Here is an 11541-nt window from a genome sequence, read left to right as displayed (position 1 = left end):
TAACAGGAGCAAAGGAAGCAAAGTTTCCTTACTTTAGCAAAGGAAAACCAGTCTCCTCTTGGCTTATATTGAAATCCTCTGACATTCTTCTTTACAAATCCTCGTTTTGTACTTCTAATTAGTGACCGTTGTTTTGTTTTGATCTCTCCGCTGCGCTTCCGTGTTCGTCACTTCTGAGCGGCGCATGCACAAAGCCGACCTCATACGTCATCCGCCGTCCGCCCGGAACTGCTTCCGTGTACAACTGTTGGCGCAAGGTACATTAAAGTGATTATTACGTTTTGAATATGGATATTTTTCTTACAAAAACGCATCGATTCGCTACAGGAGGCCTTTGTTCACGAGCTAACAATAACGGAACACTTTGGTTGATCATAATTTACAAAATTTATTTTGGCCAACAGGTCTACCATACGCAATGCCCAGAGCATCCATCCTAAGGGACGTCAGCGAATCAGTCAGGACACCTATCGAAGACAGAGTCGAAGGTTCTTACAGCAGCGAGGCAGACTGAACTCCCAATCCAGGAATGGGACACGATCTCCACTGCAGGAGAGGAAGACAAACAGAGGTGTGCATTCTCCGTAAAAAAAACATGTCTAGTGCCTTATAGTGGGATATAGCATAGATTTGAATTAAAATAAATTAATAAATCATAAAAAAAAAAGAATGATATATTTATGCAAATATGTTTTCTTGTTCGATACTATCTATCTATCTATCTATCTATCTATCTATCTATCTATCTATCTATCAAAGCAATAATATAAAATACAGTAATATAGATGTGTACAGGATTTACAGTAATACTATATTTTCATATTTACATAATTTTGTATAATTTCCTCACATAGTAACTGTTTGCTTTATGCTTCTTTATATGGTTGTAGCATTAAAGGTCCCATGGCATGAAAATTTCACTTTATGAGGTTTTTTAACATTAATATGAGTTCCCCTAGCCTGCCTATGGTCCCCCAGTGGCTAGAAATGGCGATAGGTGTAAACCGAGCCCTGGGTATCCTGCTTTGCCTTTGAGAAAATGAAAGCTCAGATGGCCCAATCTGGAATCTTCCCTTTATGTCGTCATACGGGGAAAGGTTACCTCCCCTTTCTCTGCTTTGCCCGCCCAGAGAATTTGGCCCGCCCATGAGAAAATGAGCTACTACCGTGCGAGGCGAGCGCAATATTTTTTTTTCCTCGAGAGACATCATGGCTTGCAAACGAGTGAAGCATGGCAGTTGCCCCGCCTCTCTCCTCATTAGCATTTAAAGCTACAGACACAGAAATGGCACGTCCTAAGGAAAGCTCATTGTGGGACTGGCTCGTAGTGGCTGAAATTCTGCACCAAGGCTGAATTTCGGGAAAGAGACTTCAGATACAGTACTAGGGACCACTTAGGCCTATATAAAAGCATCCAAAAAGCAGCATGTCATGGGACCTTTAATATCACCTCATTTTCCAACAAATCAGCAGTTCTAAGATTCAGTCTCTAAACCCCTCCTTTCCGTGAGCCTGCTCTGCTCTGATTGGTCAGATGGCCCAGTCTGTTGTGATTGGTCAACCGCGTACAGTGCGTGTCGGAAACTATACGACATTGCCATAGTTCTGTATTTTGAACGCTCGATAGAAAATATAAACATCTGTTATTATAGGTCGTTTACATTCACATACAGCTACATTACACACGGCATGAAAGGCAATATTCGAAATGGCATAATGGGGCACTTTAAGTGTTAAAGCTTCTGAATGTACAGCCTCTTATGCAAAGCATGATATTATGTGGGTGAAGCATGAGAAATCAGTGGGATTTAACAGCTTTAAGGATTGCTGGTGTGTATAAACAGATGCTTGAGTCTGTGTTTGCTAGTCCATTACAGACTACACTACAGCTTTATCATGAGCCTGCGTTCTTGTTAATGGACAGTCTCCAGTTTTGATCAGTTATCTACCTTCATTGAACTATACAATAAACCTTAGACTTTGACATTATTTCTGGAGCTTGATATGGTGTCTTACTGTTTTGTGTGCATAAAAACACATGCAACTTTGCTAGCATCCACAAAAATGTGCTAGCTGATCTGCTAGCATGAGGATTACGTCTTTCAGAAGTGCAAAAAATAGCTTGACTTGTCAGTTGTCGCAGGTTTTATGTAATGAATATGTAATTTGTGACACCTGGAATGCTGAATGGTGATCTCATGAATATTAATTAGAACGTGGCCGAATATTTGAACAGTTTTTACTGTTTTGGAGTAACAAATCATGAGCAGTGTTAGTATCACTGAGATATTATTGTTTGAATTAGTTTTTATTTTTATATTTAGTTTTCATTTCAATTTGAATGTTTTAGTACTTTTGTTGTATGTTTTTGTCATTTTTATTCTCTTCTTTAATTACTGTGCCGTTATTATTTATAAAAAACAAAAAGTATTTCAGTTTACGTTATTTTCGTACATAAAGTTAAACTAACAATGAAAATGAGAAATGTTGCCTTGGCAAGCTGACATGATATAAGTTTGGGTTTTTATTTATTTTTATTGTATTTTATTTTAAGTTTTTTTTTATGGTTTTAGTTTTAGTTAACTATAATAACTTTTCTCATGACATATTTGAACAAAAATCCTACATCTAACATAGTCAGTCATGGGATTTTGTAGGTAATAATGAATATTATGATTTGTCATTGGTTCTAATTCAACAACTTATGTTAATAAACCAAATTGTGTTTTAAAAAGTGATGCTTGTACACTAGAGAATTAAATGTAGATAAAAAGACCAAGCTAATTTGACTTTTAATGCTGTCGTGCTTTCATTGTTTATACATTTACAGCTTGTTGGTCTCTTTTGTATGTCAAACCAAATGCCATTGCAGACTTACATTTCCAGCATTATTCATTTTCAGAGCGTACTGTAGTCATATTCTTTGATATGCAGTTTTATACGCCTGTAGTTCCCCTTGAAACCATAAACTGTGTGCTTTCACCCAGTCGAATAGCATGAAAATGTTTTTCTTTTGTTTCGAGCATTTGAAATTGAGCATTTGGATGAACTTTTCCTGATGAATTGAGCATTACAAATCAACAATGATTCCTCCTGATGGCCCGGCAGAGGCCGTGAAGGATAAATCAGATGTTTCTCTGCTATTGAAGCGCTTCGCAAACACTGAAAAAAGCTCTGTTTGTTTACAGAGAAACACTGAGGGGAGTTAATGAAAGAGAGTTTGCTAAATGGGTCAGTGCTGCTGAATGTCAGTGTTATTGTAGTGTGTGTGTGTGTGTGTGTGTGTGTGTGTGTGTTTTATTTTTGGCACTGTAATGCAGTCGTGATTGGCAGCATCAGAAGAGCATCAGGCGCCGGTGTTTGCTCCACGGGTGGCTGTGTGTGATTTATTGCCCTCTTCGGCTTGAACCAAGATCCACGACGCAGATCAAGCATATGCACTCAGACACACATATTTCCTCTCCCGACTATTCTGTTACACGCAGAAAAGCTCAGAAACAGGGGATATAAGATCCGCCTGTCAGTCATGCTTTGTGTTTCAGAGATATGAACGCATCCTGTCTCCAGCTATATGAAAGAGATACCGCACCATCCAGCCTTCTCTTCTTTACAGCCACATGTTTACTTTTTATTCATCTGCTAGCGATTTTTTCTTTGTTTTTCTGAGTTCAGATCACTGCTGTTATTATTAATTCAAAAACTAAAACTATTAAAAATTGTTTTCAGTAAAATTGAAATAAAACTGATATAAATATATACTGTATATAAAACTTAATGTTAAAAGGCAAATGTGACCCTGGAGCACAAAACCAGTCTTAAGTCTAGTGTAGGGGGCGGGCGCTTCGGATTCTGGAGAGCATTTGATTGGACAGAAAGTTTGATGAGAAGCTGAAGTACGATGTGACGTCAAAAAAATCGTTGAGCCGTTTTGACGGAAGTGACGAACTGCAAGCTTTGAATGCGTATATCTTCTAAATGCGAATTTTGTCACTGTTTTGGAGCACACTGCCTTATAGATAACCTTAAGACTAACATATTGATACTAACACCCAAAAAACTTTAATTTTGATTTCATGTGGACTTTAAATTTAGGAAAGAAAAATAAAAAGAGCTATGAAAACAATCACATAATTTAACTATTCATTCAAAAAACTCATTACAAAGAGGCAAGTTTTTGAATTTTCACATGCTTTCTAACTAAAAAAATAAAGCAATCACAAAAATGTTTTAAAGAACTAATTCTAATTACAAAGAGGCAAAGAGATGGAAGTTTTGTTTTTGAAATTTTTTAACACATTTATTCATTTAGTCATATTTGGGGCAAAACTGTATCCTTAGCAATAACCTATTTATTTAAATTCAATAAAAAAAATAAAAAAAAAGAAGAAAAATCAAAATAATAATTGTGAAAGCAATCGCGTAGTCTAACTCGCCATCTGAGAGAGAGAGAGAGAGAGAGATGGGGAAGAGTGAGAGACAAGCAGAGAGAGGTTTATAAGCTCATATTTTTTATGAATCTTCACACACTCTCATACTTTAGTGATCTGTGATAGTCTTAGTGAAGTGAAACCGAGATGCAGAGAGACGACAAGAAGGAAAGTGCGGACAATTAGCTGTTTTTATCTCACTGGGGGTTCGAGGGAAGAACATTACTTACTGCTTCCTGCAGTCTGATGCTAATGCACTTCTGTTAAATATTTCACAATGCACACACTCTATCTGTTCGGCTACAATGTGGTTTCTTGTCACCGAGCATTAGGCTCTTCATGATAAGAGAGAAGCCGAGGGGAGAGACGCATTCGGTCTGACAACTGCTGCGATTTTTAGTTCCAGATCTATGCCTCGTCCTCGGCCTCTTCCCCTCATGTTGTGTCCTGTTTTCTTAAGATATTCTCCTTTTGAAATAGATACTGAACATTTAATTGTGAGATTTTGTGAGAATTAGACTCAAAAACATCTGTTTTCATTTAAATTGCTAAAGTTGTTGCGCATAGTTTTCCTATCGCAGAAACCGTAGTAGCCACTGTATTATACTGTATTATAAGGGGAAAGAAACAAAATCTAGAGCACATTTATATACACATTTATGTCATTGTAAATGTAAGATGTTATATAAGCTTCAAATACTGTGTGTGTGTGTGTACCTGGTATTTATCACGTTATGGGGACCAAATGTCCCCACAAGGATAGTAATACTAGTAAATTTTGACCTTGTGGGGACATTTTTTAGGTCCCCATGAGGAAACAAGCTTATAAATCATACAGAATGAGTTTTTTTGAGAAAGTAAAAATGCACAAAGTTTCCTGTAAGGGGTAGGTTTAGGTGTAGGGTTGGTGTAGGGCAATAGCACATACAGTTTGTACAGTATAAAAACCATTACGCCTATGGAATGTCCCCATAAAACATGGAAACACAACATGTGTGTGTGTGTGTGTGTGTGTGTGTGTGTGTGTGTGTGTGTGTGTTTGAGTTTAAAGCATAAAACGACTACATTGCAGCTAGTAGCAAAGTTATATGGAGCAGAAAGCAGAGCTCATGAATACTGATAAGACCCTGTCAAACCGAGACACCAACCTGTCAACAACATGCCCTGGTCATATTTCACCATCACAAGAAAGAAATGGGGAATTTTATTTTTTTTTTAAAAAGATACTGAAATTTTTAATGCATCTGCATGTTTTACTTATTTTACTCAGTTTCTAATTTTTCTAAACATCTAGTTATTGATACATGTGTGACGCCGCACAAGATATCCCACAGTTTACCTGCCAATTTTAGGGAACTGTACTGATTTTTTTTTGGCACAACCATGATATGACATGATATTAAATAATAATTAAAAGCATAAAAAGTATATATTTTCATGCATTATGGTAATGTGAATTTTTTAATGAATGGCTGTACAACAATTTCTTCCATGATATTAGTTAGTTTAATTTGACTTTTTTTTTTTCAAACCCCCCGCAGTTCATTCACGAACCCCAGTTTGGGAAACCCTGGAGTAATGTAATGTTCAATACGCTTCATGATGTTGATAAAGAATGGGATAGATTTTCTTAGGTCAAAAGTCATCTAAAAGTAATCAAAAAGTAGTCAGAATACATTACCTAATAAGTGTAATCTAATAGATTACAGTACAAACTACAATTTTTGTCATGTAATTTGTAATCAGTAACAGACTACAATTTGTAATTTTGAGATTGAGAATATGTGCATGACAGTTTGTCATGAAAAATACTGTCAGAATAGAAAAAACACTCAAATATTTCTTTAGGAAAATAATATTTGTTGTTTACTTCTTTTGATTCTGGGGCTAAAAGTGAAATAGATATGTTCTTAACCATGTGTGTTTTTCTGACACACACACACATTTCTTTTTGTGAATTGTGGGGCCATAGGCGTAATGGTTTTTATACTGTACAAACTGTATGTGCTATTGCCCTACACCAGCCCTACACCTAACCCTACCCCTTACAGGAAACTTTGTGCATTTTTACTTTCTCAAAAAAACTCACTCTGTATGATTTATAAGCGTTTTGAAATATGGGGACATGGGGCAATGTCCTCATAAGTCACCTTCTCCTTGTAATACCTATGTCATGCCCATGTCAATATACAAATTTGTGTCCACATATGTCACAAAAACACGCACACACACACACACACACACTTGTAGATGGGAATCTATAGGGCAACATGCAGCCTGAGACACTACAAGAAACAGATGAAAGCAAAGCAAAAGAACAAGAGACAGAAAAGATGATCAGAAGGAAGGAGAGCAGTGGGAAAAAATGGGAGGATCACTTGAGATTTGAATCAGTACGCACCGACACACACACACACACACACACACACACACACACATACACGCTTAGATCAGGTGTGATGAGCAAGTTGTTCACTCTATGCAAATAAACTTTCCGATTATTGCATCATGTCATTAAGCGAGCTGTCATCCACAGCTGTGTCTGAGGGAGTTTTATTGGACGTGGTGAAGTCTTAACCAGCCAATCCCTTTGCTGATTTGTCCTGCGGAGGCTGTTGGTGTTGTTGCCGTGGCAGCATGCCATTTCACTTTCTTGTTCGTCCCTTGTGTCCGGCTTCACTCGCTGTATTCACTCAACTTTATTCCTCAATCTCAGCAGTTCTCTGAGGTTAGAAAGTCTGTGTTGAGTATATATATATTTAATTTACTATAATTATTTATTTGTGTTGATTTTAAGATGCATCAGGTTTGGTCATTTTTAATTTGTGTTATTGGTCATTTATACTTGTGTTATAATTTTTTACAAAGAGTAATATATCAGTAATGTGATTATTTTAACTGATTTATATCGTTACATTATGTAACTTACAAAACTAAAAACGTATTATTTTTTTCAGTAGCTCCAGTCTAGATACAAGCAAATCATTGGCCGTTTTCTTTACCATCCTGAATGTGTGTGGTTGTTTTGTTTTTTTTCAGTTGTCGCACCAGTAACCGCAAGAGTCTGATCTTGACGAGTACGTCTCCCACTCTTCCCCGGCCTCACTCTCCTTTACCAGGACACATTGGTGAGCAGAGCACTCTTCACTGATCACATGATCTGCACCTCTGAGATACAGAAACATCCAATCTATCTACATGTGTTATTCTCTCTGTCCGTCCCACAGGAAGCAGTCCGCTGGACAGTCCTAGGACGTTCTCCCCCAGCGCACCGGCCCATTTCTCTTTTGCCTCATCCAGAAGGTAAATAAATAGCTAAACAACCAAGAAGCTGTCCTCCATTTGATCCATTAGGCCTTGTTTAGACAGCCTGCACAAATCTGATGTTTTTGGCATGTCCGTCTCAAATCTGTTTAGTCATAGCAGTACAGTAATGTCTCTGTGTCTCATGCGCTTCATGATGTCATGATGGACATCCCAGTTATCCGTCCTCTCTTTCCACACTGGCTGCCACTCTCAGCTGTCATGCTTTTGCCAACAACTTATACTGACGGCACTGACAAACCAAACAGATCAGATTTAATCGTTGAAGAACAAATCGAGTTTGTGTGCAGCCTGACTGAAACTGCACATTTTCCCTAGTCGATCTTGATTTCACTGCTCAACAACACAACAATCTCAAGACTCAAACAGGCTTAAAGGAACACATCACTATTTTTGAAAATAGGCTCATTATCCAACTCCCCTAGTGCTACCGCCAGACCCGGAGATCGGCTGAATGGATTCGAAAACAGTAAAACTCAACTGTTTAACTCTAGGGGAGTTGGATAATGAGCCTATTTTCAAAAAATAGTGGTGTGTTCCTTTAACATCCAGAGCTAAGCTAAAAATCAATACAGACAATACAGACGTTGCTAGTTTTTTCTTTACATTTTTGACCAAGCAATGCAAAACTCTTTGCTCTTGTTCCTTCTGCTCACCAAGGCTGCATTTAGCTGATCAAAAATAAAATAAAAACAGTAATATTGTAAAATATTATTACAATTTAAAATAACTGTTTTCTGTTGTAATATATTGTAAAATGTAATTTATTCCTGTGATCAAAGCTGAATTTCCAGCATCATTACTCCAGTCTTCAGTGTCACATGATCCTTCAGAAATCATTCTAATATACTGATTTGCTGCTCAAGAAACATTTCTTTTTATTGATGTTGAAAACGGTTGTGCTGCTTATAATATTTTTGTAGAAACTGATATTTTTTTTCTTCGATGAGAAGAAAGTTCAGATAAACAGCATTTATTTGAAATAAAAATCTTTTGTATTATTATAAAAGTCTTTACTGTAAATTTTTGATTAATTTGATTTGTCCTTGCTGAATAAAAGTATAATTGCTTTTTTAAAAAATTAAATCTTACTGATCCCAAATGTTTGAATGGTAGTGTACATTTGAAAAAAATCTTAAAACATATTTTAATCTTCTGAATAAAGGTCAATTTTCCGTTTGTTTATCCTGTTTTATTTATTTATTCATTCATTTATTCTTATCATAAAAATAACTGCCATGATATTATAATATTTTATAATAATTATTTCTTTATTAAAGCTGTTCATTTAGGGTCAGAGAAGGTTCTTCATTGTAAAATGAAGTCTGCTTTTGCTCTGGTTCTGAGGTTCGGCGAAGTTAAATGTGTCTGTTTGTGAGCAGCAGCAGGAAGGAAGGAGATTCTCCAGACGGCTAACACACACATATCTCAGCATCATCTTTCCCCAGCGAACGACAGCCCATCAAACATCCTTTTGTTTTGAAAGACGAGTGCAAAGGAGAGATTGAGGGACGAGAGACAGACGATTGATCCGCGCGTTCTTTCCCGTCTGACGCACCCCTGTCCTGCGAGGGCTAATATTGGATTTAGCCAGTATAAATCTCATGCAGCGAGATGGTTGCACAGTATGTGTCATCAATCCTGTCCAAAGCACAGAGCAGCTGCTCTCAGCAAACACAGGAACATGAAATATAGTGCTTGACGAAGAAGACACAATCCAGCCCAAAAGTTTGTGCATGTACACCATCAACAAATGTCCTGAAACTCTCGGGCCAAGCCGAGTGGTTCGGCCCTGCTGAGATACTCCTTTCATTATAAGGAACTTTTGGTTCTGAGCGCACTGGTTCTCCTTTGAACGTGCTCTCTTCTTATGTTGTTTTAATGACCCCACTGGGAATGTTACCCGCACAGAAATTCGCACGACGGTTGCCTAGCAACCACACAAGAATGCCGCCACATGAAACGGACTCATAAACTCTGCCCACAAAGGACTGTGATAACTGCACTTACCCACTCACATTTAATGTTTTACACAAGAAATATCAAACATACAAGTTTCGAACATCCAAACGGGAAGCCCTGCCCCCAATGCACGCCATTGGTTGAGCTGATGTTTCTGTTTGTTGCTGCTAGTGGCACTGAAATGACATGCTTTACATTTAATCTATGAAAAGCTGAAAAAATACAGTCAGGAAGTTTTTTTTAATGTTTATGAAATGAGTCGGTTATTTATTTGATTAAAAATACAGTAAAAACTGAAAAACTGTGAAATATTGTTACAATTTAAACTGTTTTCTATTTGAATAGATTGTAAAATGTAATTTATTGCTGTGATCAAAGCTGAATTTTCAGCATCATTACTCCAGTCTTCAGTGTCAAATGATCCTTCTGAAATCATTTCAATATGCTCACTTGCTGCTCAAGAAACATTTCTGATTATTATCAATGTTGAAAACAGTTGTGCTGCTTAATATATTTGTGGAAAATGTGACTTTTTCAAGATTTTTTGATGAATAGAAAGTGAAAAAACAACATTAATTTAAAAGATAAATCTTTTATACCATTATATGTCTTTACTGTCATTTTTGATCTAAAACTGAATGCATCTTTGCATTAAAGTATTAAGTATTCATTTCTTTCATTTGCAGACTCATACTGAACATACCTACATTTTAATTTTGCTTCATACTTTTGATTTTAATGTGGGAGGGACGATGAAACATTTAGCTGAACTTTAGCTTTTAAACATGTACTTGTATTTCATTTTCATTTTTTCACTTAAGATAAACTCAGATAAACTATAGTAATACTGTGCATCTGGTAGGTTTTGGAATGGATTACGAAACTTCAGTTTGTCTCTCTCTGTAGGGCTGACGGCAGACGCTGGTCTCTGGCCTCTCTTCCCTCCTCTGGATATGGGACAAACACACCCAGCTCAACGGTACAGGACAAACTCATCCATAGGGTGCTGCTGCATTTATATTTTTGACTAAATAGTCACTTAAAGGTGCTGTTAGCCATTTGGCTAAAGTATTGCAGACACTGATATACTCCTCCACCATTAAACACATGTGGATGTATTAAAAAGAAAGGCAAAACGGGATAAATCAAAATGGGTAAGAATGATGAATTTGCAAAGAATCATAATGGGTTGAATAGTAATGGAGAAATTGTCAATTCTGCTTTTATTCGTCCATATTTTTAAAAATAATAGTGCATTGTCTAAAACATCAGTGGTCTAGATCCAGTGCAAGAATTCTGAATTGTTGTAATTTATAAAAAGGTAACATTTTTCATAGATATATTCTGTAAATTTAAATTAATGTCCGTTAATTATATAATGTAAAATTATATTTAGAATGTGGGTTTCATTAGAGCAACTTGACATCTTTTTTTTTTAGATCAAATGTGTGTTGCATAAAAACTCTGAAAAAGTACAAAAAATAAAATAAAAATAAAAAATGGGGGTGATCATCTTTATATTCTCCCGAAAATAATGAGCTCAACTGATATCTGAGTGAAGTTACATTAGCACATATAGTGTGCTCAGAAGTGTGAAGCTACTGGTGAAAATGCTTGTGTTTGCATTATATATATATATCTGGAATCTGAGGGTGCAAAAATAATCTAAATATTGAGAAAATCACATTTAAAGTTGTCCCAATGAAGTTCTTAGCAATGCATATTACTAATCCAAAATTAAGTTTTAATATAGTTACAGTAGGAAAAGTACAAAATATGTTCATGGAACATGATCTTTACTTAATATCCTAATGATTTTTGGCACAGG

At 36.4% G+C, this 11541-nt stretch overlaps 1 protein-coding gene across 2 annotated transcripts in view; it reads left to right on the top strand.

The window, feature by feature from the left end:
* mast1a (microtubule associated serine/threonine kinase 1a) overlaps positions 1-11541 on the top strand; it is a 72901-nt gene that overhangs the window by 27702 nt on the left and 33658 nt on the right. For both annotated transcript variants that reach the window (XM_016480479.1, XM_016480480.1), the window contains 3 exons: positions 7467-7555; positions 7655-7730; positions 10620-10692. In XM_016480479.1, the coding sequence (XP_016335965.1) occupies positions 7467-7555; positions 7655-7730; positions 10620-10692 (238 nt within the window). The remainder of the gene's footprint in view (positions 1-7466; positions 7556-7654; positions 7731-10619; positions 10693-11541) is intronic.

The sequence above is a fragment of the Sinocyclocheilus anshuiensis genome, unplaced genomic scaffold, assembly GCF_001515605.1.
Source record: "Sinocyclocheilus anshuiensis isolate Anshui unplaced genomic scaffold, SAMN03320099.WGS_v1.1 scaffold1371, whole genome shotgun sequence".
In the NCBI taxonomy this organism is placed as follows: domain Eukaryota; kingdom Metazoa; phylum Chordata; class Actinopteri; order Cypriniformes; family Cyprinidae; genus Sinocyclocheilus; species Sinocyclocheilus anshuiensis.
This window is presented reverse-complemented; position numbering and strand designations above follow the sequence as displayed.